The following is a 15968-nucleotide window of genomic DNA, read 5'->3' on the forward strand; positions in this document are numbered from 1 at the left end:
TGCCAGTGAGAAGTAACCTTTTAGAATCAAAGCACCTTTGAGCTCTTTACTGTTAAAAACACTGAAAGACTGTATTGAGTTTAAGATGCTGTGACGAGTATGTTGTGTTGCATGGTTTCGGATAGTTCTTTCGATAGTGTTTGTTATTTCAGACTGAAGGCTTTTCAGAGTTCCGTTTAAAATACTTGTTTGCCTTCTGTGAAACCACTCATAAACAAGAGAATGAGAAGGGAAAACACAAATTCTGATTTGAGATAAAGCACATCTACCTGTGAAGGTTGGCAGCTTACAACAGCAGGCACGACCGAGTGCCCAGTGTTGTAAACAGTGTTCTGGGAAACTCAACACTAGGAGACACTGTATACTGCAGAAAGTGAGAGGCTGAAAACTGGATTAAAGATGGTAGAACAGCTATAGTTAATGCCCACTACAACAAACAGCTGTACATTCCTGAGAGGGATGGAGAGTGGTGTACTCTTCAAACACTGGGCGCAGAGGCAATGGGGAAAGTGGTTAACATGTGAGGCTGAAGCCGGGTATGGTAGGACATGTTTATAATCTATAAACTCATGAAACTGAGGCAAGAGAATTGTGTCAGGGCTATCTTGATAAACAGTAAGGCCTGCCCTGCCCCATGGGCCTGAGAATGTCCAGGATCTGTGCAGTAAACTAAAAGATAACTGTCCCCACCTGTTCTCTCTCACTGCCCTATAGTCAGGCTTATCCCTCTCCTAGCCAGATCCTTGCAGAGAAATGAAATTACATCAGTAAAACAGTTCAGATGGCAGTGCCACCCATTCGTGTTAGGGAAGATCTCACTGTTAGTTTCTTTGGGCTGCTGTAACAAATTACCCAAAACTATTACTAGACGGCTTATTTTCTCACCATTCTGGTTGGGAAAAGTATGAAATCCCAAGTGTCAACACGGTCACATCCCCTTTCTGAAGGCCACGGGGGAAAAATTCTACTTGACTTCTTCCTAGTTTCTGATGTTATCCAGCAATCTTTGGTGTTCCTTAACTTGTGTTTGTGTTCATCTCTGCTGTCTTCACATGGCCGCCTCTCAGGGTAGGTTTCCAAATAAGGACACATTTAAAGTGTGGTAGACACAAGTTTTTAAAGTTTTCAAGGGATACCATTCATCTCATTACAGCCCCTAGAACCATGTGTGCACATCCTTATATATCTGAAACCCCAGCCTAGCACTTGTGGTGCGCCTTTAATCCCAGCCCTCAGGAGGCAGAGGCAGGCAGATCTCTGAGTTGGAGGTCAGCTTGGTCTACAAGGCAAGTTCTAGGACAGCCAGGGCTGTTACTCAGAGAAACCCTGTCTCCATAAAACAAAAGACAAAACAAACCTATCTGAAATCCTTTCTAAAGGCTTTTGCAGCATACTTATTAAATTGAGGTAGAAAGCCAAGGATCACCGTAAGTGCTGACCACAAAATGAGAACCTCCATAATGGGACGCTTCCAATGAGCTAATAAAATCCCAAACTTAACTAAAATACTGCTTTCCAATTAAATTTGTGTTATTGTCCAGAAGTTTTATGTGTCCATTCTTGTACAGCATTCCCCAAAATAAATTCATCAATACCTCATTCAGCATAAGCTTACAGAAGTGCATCCTGAGATCAATTGAGTTTTGAAAGTACTGTGTATATCCCCTCTGCTAAAAGGGGATGCTGAAATATATTGTAATTTAAGACTTAAGGATCTAGGATTTGGTGTTCAGCTCGGTAATAGAGGAATTACATCATATGCCCATTGCCCTGGGTTGTGCTCGCAGCACTGGAAATGAAAGAGTTCAGAACACCCTTCACATAGCACTTTCCTTAACTTGTTTGAGTGTGGGACTGCTTGTACCAGTGTAACAGCTCCACAGGTCCCAAGGACTGATATCTGAGTCACACCGAGGAAGAAAACAGCATAGTAAGATTTAATGACAGTGACCATTTTAGATTAGTATTAAATTGTGAATAGTCCTAGTTAATATTTTGAGCGATAAATGTGTTCATACTCATTATACTCACTAGTTTTTATGTCAGCTTGACACAGGCCAGAGTTATTTTGGAAGACCTCAGTTGAGAAAGTGCTCTCACAAGATTGGCCTTATTTTCTTGATTGATGGTTGATGTGGGAGGGTCCAACTCACTGTGGGCAGTGCCACCCGGAGGCTGATGATCCTGAGTGCTATAAGAAAGCAGGTTGAACAAGCTATGAGGAGCAGCCCAATAGGCAGCACTTGGCCATGGCCTCTGCATCGGTTCCTGCCCCCCACTCCAGAATAATGGACTACAAGCTATAGGATAAATCCTTTCCTCCCCGAGTTACTTTTGGTCATAGTGTTTTATTACAGCAATAGAAACCCTTAACAAAAATAGTGACATATTGCCTGATGTTGTAATGTTTTATATATTTTTGTGGCGCAAGAAATACATTTTCTGGGGCTAGAAAAGTGGTTTAGCATTTAAAGAGCACTGGATGCACTTCTAGATGATCTAGGTTCAATTCCCAACACCCACATGGCAGCTCACAACCACGTACACTCCAGTTCCAGGGCATCCAATGCCCTTTGCTGGACTCCATGGGCACGGTACACATGTGGCACACAGACTTGTGTGCAGGCACAACACACATACACATAAATCTTATTTTTTAAAAACTTATTTTTCTTGTCAATAAATAAGTGATTTTACACATCATTGAAAAGATAGTATAATAATATACCAAGATATTTCTATATTCTTTCTCATTTAGGACAAAACTTTCGGTCTAAAGAATAAGAAAGGAGCAAAGCAACAGAAGTTTATTAAGGCTGTCACTCATCAAGTGAAGTTTGGTCAACAGAATCCACGTCAGGTAAATAATTTAAGTTGCTGTCTTTTCTGATGGGCGTAATACAGTATACCATCTATCTCAGGTTACTTGGTATTGTAATTACATTGTGAAGTAATATCCTACTCTCTAAACTTCTTACATTTTAATCTCTTTTTGTTGTTGTTTTCGAGACAGGGTTTCTCCATGTAGTTTTGGTACCTGTCCTAGATCTCGCTCTGTAGACCCAGGTTGGCCTCAAACTCACAGAGATCCGCCTGTCTCTGCCTCCCAAGTGCTGCGATTAAAGGCGTGCACCACCGCCACCCGGCTCATTTTAATCTTTCTTACATCTTCCACAGCAGTACTTCTTGAACATTGCTCCCACCTATTTTGATATAACTCATTTTTTCTGATGATAATTGCATACTGTTCTACAGTACACTATTTTATTATTAGCAGTAGTAGTATTTTATTTCATTGTTCAGAAATGATCCCTTTGTTTCCATCTTTTTGACACTTAGAATACTTCCACAAGAAATATTCTTGTACATAGCGTCTTTAAATGTGTTTAAGCTTTTATTTCCCTTGTACAAATTATCTATTATATATAAACATACTTTCTTTTTGTAGATCAAGGAAAATGAAGTTATAATACTTTTTACATTTTATTTATTCTATATTGTGTATGTGTATGCACATGCCACAATGCTTGTCTGTAGGTCGATGGGCAACTTGTGAGAGTTAGTTTTCTCTTTCCACTGTGTAGATTCCAGTAACTGACTTTCTCAGGACTGGCAGCAAATGCCTTTACTCACTGAGCCGTCTCTGACCCTGAACTTCAAATTGTAATAAGTTTGTCTGAACAGATTCTGTGGACTAATATTTCACATTTTCATTTCCTGTATGTACTAGATGCTAAGGTTTCTTAGTGTTTTCCCCCATAATAAGTTTAAAGTGACATTTCATTGTGGTCCTCGGTGGTAGAGTGAGTCTTCTCATATGCTTGTTATTTTACACATCTGTGACTCATCTCTCCTACCCAACTACTCAGTAATACTGGCCGCCTTTTTCTTAAAATGTGTAAGAAATACTTTTGTTAACATTGCAGATAATTTGTTTTATCTCTATTTTGCTGTACAGTGATTTTTCTCACTTCCTGCTGGATTGTTATGCATAATTTTCTTAGTTTCTTAGGTTTTGTTTTATTTATTTATTTTCTGGTTGCTTCCTTTTTGCAGTCTGTACTTTGTCCTATATTTTATGTATGTGTAAGATTCTCTTTAAAGTTGAATAGCTACTTGATCCAGCAGCATTTCACCACTGAATTGGAATATAACTACTGATATATTAGCATCTATTTCTGGATTCTCTCTTCTGTTCTGCTTATTTATTGTCTGTGTCTTACCACATTGATTTTTATTATAGTGAGTGGCCTAGACATATGTGCTGTTGGCTACAGTGTGTCTCCTTTTCATTCTTGCTACTTCTGAGACAGTTGTTCTCACATAAGAATTGGTAACTTGCTCAAAAACTTTAGCCTCTTTTTCTTCAGATTTGTTAGACCTTTCATCCCATAAGGTTTTACAAATATGGTCTCCCCCCCTCCCCATTTCCTTTTTTTAATGTCTCTTTTCCTTAATTCTTGGCAGTACTCTTTGGACATAGAAAAGAAATTCTCAAGTTATGTTTTTAACTACAGTGTTTTAGTCTGACAGTATCAGCATAATATATCTGTTAGATTACTAATCTCTAACTAAAACCCATTTCTTTTCATGCTGTCTACAAATCATTCTCTCTTTCCCTCTCAAATCACAACTTTATTCTAGAGCCAAAAGATAATATTCTTTCAAAGTGCTAACTTTACCTTGTTTAGTAAGAATGTCCTCAGACTGAAACAACTAAAGTTCAAAAAAAAAATTTTTTTTTAAAGAAAAGGTACATTGTTGCTGGTGTATTTAGATCTAAAAGGATGCTCATGTTTGTACTGACTAGGTACAGAGCTTTGAAAACTATTGTTCCCTAAGCAGTACAGTGTGATGATTGAGATTTAGCCTGCATTGTATTAGATATTATAAGTAGTACTCAAGGGTCTTGAGCTACCTTGGGTTTGGGCATCTGGAGGAGTCCTAGAATCACTGCTCAGAGGTATTAAAGGATAGCTGTGTATGCTAAGCCTTGGAGACAGGTAACTTGGGTTAAATCTGTTTTGGTACATGATTTAAAATTGTTCCCAGCCGGGCGGTGGTGGCGCACGCCTTTAATCCCAGCACTCGGGAGGCAGAGCCAGGCGGATCTCTGTGAGTTCGAGGCCAGCCTGGGCTACCAAGTGAGTTCCAGGAAAGGCGCAAAGCTACACAGAGAAACCCTGTCTCGAAAAACCAAAAATAAAAAAATAAAAAATAAAATAAAAAGAAAATTGTTCCCAAATACTATTTTTTATTGTACGGTGGAAGGGCAGGTGTCCCTTGTAGGATTCCCTGGTGGTTAGAGAAGGCTCCTGTCCAATACTATTTCCTCTTCCTCTGACATCTTCCTACTAGTTTGAGTAGTTGTTTCAGACTTAATAGACCTAGAAATGTTATACCATTCATGCGCTACTTAAGTATGTCACTGCTTTCAGTATTATATTTTTGATACTTTCTTGGGTAACTGGTCTAGCTTTGAATATAGAGTACCTAATTACTACATATTACTTGGAGGTTGAGCAGCTATCCTGTTTGTAGACCCAGGCCTGAGGTTCTGCTCTGGGTTTTGTGCTGTGGAAGATGACCCTGCTCTTAGTTATTTCTCAAACATCTCTCCTAGGGGGTGTGCACCACAGATCCCAAAAAGAGCTGTCAGGGCATGTGAAGGCCCCTTCCCCATTCCCATGTGCAGGGAGAATATGTTGTGCTGTCAGTTTACCTAAGAGCCTCTACTATACCATTTCCTGCTCACTTTCTACCCTCTAACTCATACACACACAGATACTGTGAGCCTGGGGATCAGTCAGAAGATGACGAGTAAATGGAGGCTGACTGCATGGCGACCGCTAAGCCTCGTTCAGCGACTCTGTAAAAAGGAGCCTGAGTGATTTCAATTTGAACATCATAGGCCAGAAGATGTTTGTCAACCAGGAAGGCAATCACATTAATGATCTCAGTCTCCCTGCCTCAGGTCCTAATTGATTTCTAACTATAAATATTTCAGGTGGTTTATGGGCCTCTAATCAATTCTTCTAGATGCTACATATGAGATGAGCCTAGTCAGCAAAGACTACTTTTATTTAAAAGAAAGCAGAATGTTTTTTGTTGGTGTTTAAACACTTCCAATATTAGTTGAAGTCAGAACTTGTAGCATTGCTTCATTCCTCTCTCAGGTTTGTTTTGTTTTTACTTTTTGAACACATTTTCTTCTCATTGATTTATTTTTCTTCCTGCTGTTTCTTGAGTCTCTTTAACAGATTAGGTTCTGTTTTATCTCAGGCTGGACCCTGTCTAGTTGCAGTGAAATCGGTATCGTGGCCAGTGTAGCTGTCTTTAAACTGCTCTGCCCAAATGCTCTGTAAGCATTTCATGCTCCTGTGTCCAAAACTGAGCTCATCTCCACCTCCTGCCCTGAAACCTGTTCCTCCTGTATTCCCTGTCTTTTTCAGCAACGTTCATTGTGCATATGCTAATCCCCAACTCCTCTTTCTCCTCTGTGTTATGGCCAGAGTCCTTTAGTTCTGCTTCCTAAAATGCTCTCTTTTCTCCTCATCCTTGTACTAATACCTATTTAAAACACTAGTGCCTTCCTGCCTACAATTGCAGGAGAGTCCTTGCCTTTATTCTTGGATTGCTAGTCTGTCCTCCAAGTCACCACCCTGTCTTTGTAAAATGAAACCTGATCTGGTTACTTTAACCCACTAAGTTATAGACTCTCACCTATAGATAAAATCCAATTTGCCATTGACATTTCTCGTATCTTGGTATTCTCTGGTCCTTTGTCTTCACAGTGCAGGTTCGTTCTACATTCCTTTCTTGTTCATCAGAAGAATTCCTCTATAAAGATATGAGCGCAATCTAATTTTCTAAGCATATAAATATTCTTTGCTTTCAGAGTACTATGTATATTGTGTTATTCTATTATATATTCTGGGCTTCCTTAAATAAGCATCTTGTATTGTGTCTTCTAATATAGGTGCTGAGGTATAAATGTTTTAGATGACTACACTAACCATATTAAGTGTATAAAACATATACTAGAACTATGGATGTATTGTGTCTTCTATTATCTCCTGAAATTAGTGTTTTTCAATAAGGGCACTATAGTTTGTGGTGGTTACTGACCATTGTATCACTGAACATGTCAGGATATTTTCATCTCATGTCAAAAAGCACTCATATTTGTAGAGTATAGGTTGTTTTCATTGGGAAAAAAAATACTGCAATTGAGATCTATTTATTAAATGCCAGGTTTAAGTGTTTAATACTTGCTTGTTGCCATGAACTTTTATAAACCATGAGCTTTGAATGTGTTTTAATTAGGTGTGGTACCTAATTACAGGACCAAAAAGAATTTGTTTACAAAGCTAATAATTTTAATAGGTTAGCCATAATACCTAATATGTAAGCCACTTAATGTAAAGACTGCATACATATAAATATGCAAATATTTTGTTATATTAGTCATTACTGTATAGTGAAAACAGTTTTGTAAGCAATCAGATTGACATTTTTGACTTGGAAATGTAGGTAGCACAAAGTGAAGCTGAAAAGAAATTGAAGAAAGATGACAAGAAGAAAGAACTACAAGAGCTAAATGAGCTGTTCAAACCTGTAGTTGCTGCACAAAAAATAAGTAAAGGTAAAACTTAAATGTCAGAGTGCTATTTTTATCAAGTATAATTCATGTTCCAAACTTGACTTGTGAGGAGCTGGAGTGATGGCTCTTGCTCTTAAGGAGGACCTGGTCTCAATTCCCAGCACCCACAGCTCACAGTCATTCAGAACTCCAGCTCCAGGGAATCCAACGCGCTGGCCGCTTCAGGCACCAGGTACATATGTGGTACATGTACCTGCATGCAGGCCAGCACTCACACATAAAATTTTTAAAAATTTTTTAAGTGCTTTTAGTCCCAGCTCTTGGAAGGTAGGGGCAGGCAGATCTGTATGAGTTCAAGGCCAGCCAAAGCTAAACAGCAAGACCTTGTCTTAAAAAAATAAAAAAATAAAAACTTGTCTCCTGAAGTTTCTTTGTGTTTGGATGGGGGTGGTCTTTAGGAGCTGAGACACAGCTGTGGTTTCATAAATTGTAAGTCTCATACGTATTTGGGGCAGTATTCTTCCATTCTCGTTTTCCTTTGCCTCCTGCCTCACTGACTCAACAGCAAAGGAACTCTAGAATAACCTAGTGTTTGGGTTTCCACTTCTGCCACTTTGTTAAGAATAGAAGAAAAACAAGGAACTTTAAAGAAATATCTAACCAACTACCACTGCTACTTTCTCTCACATTAGTAAATAGAAAATAATAAGTTAAGCAGAAGTAACTATATCCCAGGTACAAGTTACACCGTATCATCCAGCAGCCTATAAGAAAGATGAAGGGGAAGGGGGGGACACAAACAAGGAACAGCCAACACCTGCAGCAGGAAGGGGGTCCTGGAATTGGGTTGTCTGCCTATAATACAGATGTTACTTCCTGTTTGATACAGGTGCAGATCCCAAATCTGTGGTGTGTGCATTCTTCAAACAAGGACAGTGTACTAAAGGAGATAAATGTAAGTTCTCTCATGACCTCACTTTGGAGAGAAAATGTGAAAAGCGAAGTGTTTACATTGATGCAAGAGATGAAGAACTTGAAAAAGGTATTTAACTTTCTCTTAAAGTTTGAAAATAAATTCTTTTTTGTTGTTTCTTACTACTTAGTAATAGTAGAGTATTAACTAGCATTGTTTGTTCAGAACAGTTGCATAAATTTTAAATAAATGATGCTTAGAATACAGTGATATAATTTGGATTTGGTCATTTTACTTCCTTTCTGTGCTAACGTCTCATTTATCTAAACTGATTAAGGAGCTTGGGTAGATAATTTGCAATGCTGTGTATGCTGTTTTTGCTGCTTCAGAAAAAAATTGTTAGATTATGATTATGAATATTACCTATCTGTTTAGAGGCCTGTATTGTGGGAGCAGGAGATAAAAAATGCTTGTTGTGTCTTTCTGTAGATACTATGGATAATTGGGATGAGAAAAAGCTGGAAGAAGTAGTAAACAAGAAGCACGGTGAGGCGGAAAAGAAAAAACCAAAAACTCAAATAGTATGTCCTTTTCTTGAATTGAGTTGCTGTGGCATTTTTTATTAGGGAGAATTTTATGGCAAGGTATTGATGTTTTCTACTGGACCGTTGAGTATTAGAAAATCGCATTTCACCAACATAACTATAATACATCAAGCTTTATTTTTGGAATTTACAAATTGTTTTGTTTTTTAATTAGAATGTTTTAACAAAGTTGGTCTAAAAGCTGAGTAACTAAAGTCTCCCAAATGCAATTTTCTGAAATGATTTTACTTCCTTAACTGGGTTAGCATAGCTGGACATGGTAACATATACTTGTAATTCCAATAGGTAGATTACACATTCCATGCAGGACTAGGCTACATAAATAGACTCTGTCTCAAAAAAAGGATGGATACAAAACATACTTAGATAAGAATCTTCTATCTTATGAGTAGTGATGGAAGTAGGCTTGTCATTAATTGTTTGATTTTAATACTTTGGAAGTTTTTTAAATTGCTAGGTCAAAAATATTTTTTATATATGAATTCCAAAATGTGTTTTTTGGTAGATAGTAGCTCTAGAGTTCTGGGAATCTGCCTTTAAAAATTCAGATTATTCCTTTGCTTCTTTACCCACTCCATATATCTGTATCCTGAGTACATGTCCAGCAGGATTCTTCTCTGCTAGAAAACTTAATAAATAAATGTTGGTTCATGTACACTCCTTGCTTTTTTTGGAAAATGGATACTGGTGATGTTTTATTGTGAAGGTTGCTGCCTGACATTTTAGCACAGTTGCACTTTGTACCCATTTGTGTTTGCAGATCACTACTATGTTCCTTTTGAACCTTGTACTGCTATGACTCATGTACAGAGTTGCTGTTTAGTCAACTAATCGCAATAGGGTTTATGTCGTTATTGCTAGGATTTGTTTTTGTTTTGTTTTGTTTTTTTTCTTTATTGTGCCTTGTAGTGCTAAGAGTTAGACCTTGGACTGGATTTATTTTTAAAAATCATACTCTTGGGGATTATATTTACAAAGGCTAACTGAAACATCCAGAGTAGAGGCTTTGGGTTTTGCCAGTATACTGTATGGTTTGGTTTTAATTAATTACGTGTAACATTAGTGTGTGTATGTGGTATGTGCACATAGTACAGTGCCTGTAGAAGCCAGAGGCATAGTCAGATCCCCTAGAGCCCAAGTTAGAGGCAGTTTTAAGCCTTCCGACATTAACCACTGAGCCATCTCTCTAGCCCCTGGCTTGGTTTTTGAGAACTGGGTCTCTGTAGCCCAGGCTGACCTTGAACTCTTAAACAGTTCTTGCCTTGGCTTCCTATAAGCTGGAATTACAAAGGAGTTAGCCACTGGGCCTGGCAATGTATTCGACGTATTTTCAAACATTTTTGTGTATAAGTGTGCTTTGTACATGAGTTAGCCTTAGGATGTGAGTATTGTTAGTTGTTCATATACATAAGCAACTCGAAGTGAGACAGATTTACACTGCACCACCACTTCTGAATAATACTGTTTCTATAGGTGTGCAGACATTTCCTTGAAGCTATTGAAAATAACAAGTATGGCTGGTTTTGGGTGTGTCCTGGAGGTGGCGACAATTGCATGTATCGCCATGCACTGCCTCCTGGGTTTGTGCTGAAGAAAGACAAAAAGAAAGAAGAGAAAGAAGATGAGATTTCATTAGAAGATCTAATTGAGAGAGAGGTAACAAATATCTTTTCTCTTAAAAGCTATTTTTAATTATTTTTGTAAATTCTAATATTAACCACTTGGGGGCAATAGCATGTTAAGAAAGGAAAAATAATATGCCCTTTTCCTAAAGTTACTGTACTTTAACTACTCTTGAGTATCTTAAATGTCAGGTTTGCCATTTACATTACCAAACATGCTGTAATTATAGGAGTGTGTAGGGTTTTGTTTTTAAAGCACTAGCTACTGCTGTTTTCATACAGTGGGGTTATTTTACATGCTTTTTTATGCCTCGTGTTGATGGGACTTTTAGGTTCTTTGCTTGGTGTCCTTTTCTCTTTGTAACATACTCACATGAGTGTGGAAGGAAACCACTCTTCCAGGTTCTGGTTATGTTTCACCTATCCGGTTAGAGGAGGAGTGTCTGAGTGAAGAGCTTCTTAGCTGCTGTTCTCTAGCTCAGTGAAGAAGATGATGGTGTGAGTTGGAGGGCGTTGAGGAGAGGATGAAGTTGAGATTATTGGGGAAACTAGATTTAGGATTGTTTGCTTCATTGTGTGTGTGAGTGACTAATACTAAGATTGTATACACTTCGTACGTGGCTGTGTTGTTTGTGTGTCACACAGGATGAAATAATGGAGTGGGGATGTTAGAGTCAAGTGTGCTGGAGAGTGCTTTTACCCTGGTTCCACCACTTCCTAACTGTTGATGCTTGATGACTGTCCTGCCACCCTCTGCGTATTTGTGGAGATCACCGTGGTAGTATAGAGAGCTTTTAATCTATGAGTTTTACTAACAGTTTTTCACATCAAACTTTTCTGCTCAAGTTAAGAGATTTATCTCAGAGTGCTAGCTGGGTTTGTGGGGGTGGGGGCTGGTAGTTGTTTCACTCATTGCCATGCAAAGTAAAAGTACCATGATGTAGTCTATTTACTGTTCTAGGGCAGTCACGGGGAAATGATTACCTACATTAAAAGGAAAATGCTATTAGACAACTATGAGTGACTTTAAATCTCTTCTTCCCTCTGCAGCGTTCTGCCTTAGGTCCAAATGTTACCAAAATCACTCTAGAGTCTTTCCTTGCATGGAAGAAAAGGAAAAGACAAGAAAAGATTGATAAGCTTGAACAAGATATGGAGAAGCGGAAAGCGGACTTCAAAGCAGGGAAAGCACTGGTGGTATGTCCAGACTCACCCTGATGGCACCTCATTCTTCTGTCTCACGGTTTTTAAGATGCAGGATTCTGTCTTGTCTTTAGTCAGTGTGTCTAAAAGTAATGGTAACTTCCCCTGAGATGATGATGTATTGTGTGTCTGAATAGATCAGTGGTCGTGAGGTATTTGAATTTCGTCCTGAACTGGTCAATGATGATGATGAGGAAGCAGATGATACCCGTTACATTCAAGGAACAGGCGGTGATGAGGTAAGACCAAGTTTTGACCTCCCATGTTGATCCTACTGGGGGGAATGGTAGAGAGAACAGAAACGTGGATAAAAGCATCAGCCACTGGCCAGACTGGAGTTCAGGTACTATTCCATCAATAAGAAACTTTCTCTAGACATCCACTCTTACCTGCAGTGCAGGTAAGTAATTCCTAACCCAGGCTGCTTTGAGAATGAATGAGTTCATTGATGTTTATTTTTAGGGTTGCTTTCTTTATAGAAAATTTAGTATATACTGAGTGGTGGTGGTGGTGCACGTTTTTGATCCCAGCACTTGGAACACAGAGGCAGGTGGACCTCTGAGTTCAAGGCCAGCCTGGCGTACAAGGCAAGTTCCAGGACAGCCACGGCTGTTACACAGGGAAACCCTGTCTTGATAAAACAAACTAAAACTGACCTTAGTATAGTGCCTTGATGTGTACAGTTAAGTGCTATGTTCAATAGATGTTTTAAAAAAAAAAATTTTTTTCCCTTAAAATTTGTTCTGCAAAAAACAGGGATTAAGGTCACCACATAAATAGTCAAGAACATGCAAGAATAGCAGTTCTTTAGCAGTTCCACTAATACATCATACAGTTTTTTTGTGTCATTGTCATGGAGTTCCAAATTGAAAGAATGTCAAACTCCAAAACCATGATTCCAGAGAAGGAAACTTCAGATACAGTATTGCTGCTTTTTTTTTTCCTCCTAAAAGATTAAGGGGGAAAAATGAGTTTTCAAACAGTAGTTGATCACTTGTTTTCTCTTGGTAGTAGTAATAATTTTGTTTCCAGAAGATAATGTGTCAAGATTAAAAGTGAGTTGAGGAAACTTGTAATAACTTTGCTTTCTCTCTGTTGTTAAGGTTGATGATTCTATGGGTGTCAATGACATAGATGTAAGCCTGTACATCCCAAGAGATGTAGAAGAGTCAGGTATCACTGTAGCCAGTCTTGAAAGATTCAGCACATATGCTTCAGATAAAGATGGTAAGTATGCTGCCCTTTTCAGAGTTCCAAAGAACTAGTAAACTATTTAGAGGGAGCTAAACTGGCCTAGGCAAATGCAGGTAGGTGTATGCAGGCTCTAGACTGGAAATGTGAACATTTGGCTAAATAAAAAAGGTTGTGGAAGCTGAATGACGTAATGGATATTGAAACCATGGATTAAACTTAGAAGGAAACTGAAAACAAGTTTAGAGATGCAGCTTTTTAGTATTCTCTAAAGTTCTGTGTAACTATTTACAGACAAAAACAGGCTGCACTAGGGTCAGAATGAATGAGCTCAGCTAGTCAGAGTGCATAGCTTAACAATCGAGAACATACTGCACACACCATTGTTACAGGACAGACCAAAAAAAATGCTTACAAAACACACAGCACTTGAGTGAAAACATTCAGAGACTCAAGTTGCAGGGGATAGTAGAATCACGGGTAATTTCTTAGTTGCAGTTAGAAAAAGGGATGCTGGAGTAAGGTGCCTGTTGTACTAAGACGGTGGAGAGTTAGGGTTATTAGTTGCAGTTAGAAAAGGGATGCTGGAGTAAGGTGCCTGCTGTGCTAAGACAGTGGAGAGTTAGGGTTATTAGTTGCAGTTAGGAAAAGGGATGCTGGAGTAAGGTGCCTGTTGCACTAAGACGGTGGAGCGCTCGGGAGGAGAGGACAAATGAGTACAGACCAGGTGTCAGAAGCAGTGTGGGCACGGGAGGGGCTTTAGATGGGAGAAGTATGAATATATGTGTCAGACAAGGAAAAAGGCTCTGCTAGGGGAGGAGGGAGAAGGAACAAGTCCTGGGGTCCCAGTAACAGTTTACAGTGAGAGTGGAGGGAAGGCTTCTACTAAGTGGGGCTTTGGGGACAGTGTCTGAAGTTCTGATCCCTGTGACCTGGTGATCAGAAATGTTTACATGAACTAAAATTGAAACAAGGCTGTTAAATTGTCTTTGTGTTAGTGTTGTTGTTGACCAAGAAGAGGCAGCGTCTTTGATTTCTCGTTTATGACCTGACCTTGCTGCAGGAATTTCAGGGAAATAATTCTGGGAAAGGAAGATAGGCATCAGTCTGCTTTCAGTTGCCATTGTAATAATGTCTTTTATTTCTAGGCGTTACTGATTTCAGTTTTGTTTTGTTTTTGTTTTTGTTTTCAGAGAACAAATTAAGTGAAGCCTCTGGAGGCCGGGCTGAAAATGGTGAAAGAAGTGATTTGGACGAGGACAACGGAGTAGGGGGACAAGAAAATGGATCCATCGATGCTGTTCCTGTTGATGAAAATCTGTTCACTGGGGAAGATCTGGATGAACTAGAAGAAGAACTAAACACACTTGATCTAGAAGAATGACACCAAACAAGTCAAGGAAGAAAATCAGGTCAGCTCAACACGATCAACATGAACTGAAATTGACTGCGTTAATTGCTTTGCCACCTAGAATCAACAGGATGTTTATTTCCCCGTGATGATTCTGGAGGGATACTGTCCTCCAAAAAAGGAATACTCTCCCTCCGTCTTCTCTTCTGACCTTGACTACATCTCCTAGTAAGTTCAGAGTAGTTGATAACAATTGAAAATGGTCATTACAGAAGATGATTGTTGTTGTAACTGTCCACTCCCGTAGGAAGTGTAACTGCTTCTCCAGCTTTTGGTTTTCATTGGGCATGTGTTATTTCCAGGAACAACAAATTCATACTTAAAATACTTTCCGTTTGATGCAGTTTTTAATGAGTGGTTTCCTTTCCTTTGTATTTATATGTTTTAAAGACTGCCTGAAAGGTGGGCACTGTACTTGATAAAGGAAACCGCATATGCAAGTTCAGTATTGTCCATCTGGACAGTTAGGTGGACACTGAGAATGAACTTGGTCAACCTGACAGGGTCAGCTACAGTGCCCTGTATTAAAGCTGTTTAAAGTTCTCCCCTTTTTTTGCCAATAAAGTTGTAAATAAAAACCATCATACATCCAAATCCAACTCTGGTCTTTTTACGTTTTTCTGTGAAGAGCTTCTTAATATTCCTAGGTTGGTATTTTAATTAATATTGATTATATTGGCTGTGGGTGTCATAGACGCAAAGATTTAATGGATTTTCTTGGTATATGTTATATAACCATGGAGTACTGACAATGTTAACAGTTGTTATTTTTCATTTCTTAAGTACTTAGTTAATGTACTTGTTACTTTAATTCCGGAATTGTTGGATTACCTAATTAAATGGTTACTACAGTTAAATACTTCCTTGGAACCAACATTACATAAAATTTGATTACTCTGTTTGCAAGAAGGTAAGCAAATTCACCAGTAAACTTGGGGCTGAGGGTCTTGGCCATTGATGTCCCTTGAAAATTTAGAGTAATAGCATGTTTTAAATAGACATTAAGCTTTTATAAGTATCTAAGGAAATAGCATTAAAATATCAGGTGACCTAAGCCCTAACCTGTTTTCTGCCTCAGAGAAATTGTATCCTAAGTTTCTGGGTTTTAGTTTTTTATTTACCTATAAATTTTAATACTGATTGTGGGTCTAGGATATAGCTCACTTTCGAGTGCAGAAGACCCTAGTTCTGAAATTGTTTTTTACAAACCTGTTTTCTAAAAGTGCTTTCAAAATTCTAACTTAAGAAAAAGAAAGATTATATATCTTATTAAATGATAACCTCAAAGTTTATAAAGAAATTTGTTTTTTAGCTCTTATTTATAGTTAATATTTTCAAATATAGAATATAATGAACCAAGTTTATTTCCCTCCTACTTTTTATATAAAAATACTGTTTTATACTTTATATCTACAAAGTA

General features: G+C 38.4%; 1 protein-coding gene across 3 annotated transcripts in view; it reads left to right on the forward strand.

Moving 5' to 3' along the window:
* Zc3h15 (zinc finger CCCH-type containing 15) overlaps window positions 1–15147 on the forward strand; it is a 20449-nt gene extending 5302 nt beyond the window's left edge. For all 3 annotated transcript variants that reach the window (XM_006996795.4, XM_042275558.2, XM_042275559.2), the window contains exons 2-10: window positions 2759–2860; window positions 7534–7645; window positions 8493–8645; window positions 9006–9097; window positions 10595–10777; window positions 11794–11940; window positions 12084–12185; window positions 13050–13173; window positions 14331–15147. In XM_006996795.4, the coding sequence (XP_006996857.1) occupies window positions 2759–2860; window positions 7534–7645; window positions 8493–8645; window positions 9006–9097; window positions 10595–10777; window positions 11794–11940; window positions 12084–12185; window positions 13050–13173; window positions 14331–14521 (1206 nt within the window). In that variant the 3' untranslated portion in view covers window positions 14522–15147. The remainder of the gene's footprint in view (window positions 1–2758; window positions 2861–7533; window positions 7646–8492; window positions 8646–9005; window positions 9098–10594; window positions 10778–11793; window positions 11941–12083; window positions 12186–13049; window positions 13174–14330) is intronic.
* The last annotated feature ends 821 nt before the right edge of the window (window positions 15148–15968 follow it).

Source organism: Peromyscus maniculatus, chromosome 4, assembly GCF_049852395.1.
Source record: "Peromyscus maniculatus bairdii isolate BWxNUB_F1_BW_parent chromosome 4, HU_Pman_BW_mat_3.1, whole genome shotgun sequence".
Lineage (NCBI taxonomy): Eukaryota > Metazoa > Chordata > Mammalia > Rodentia > Cricetidae > Peromyscus > Peromyscus maniculatus.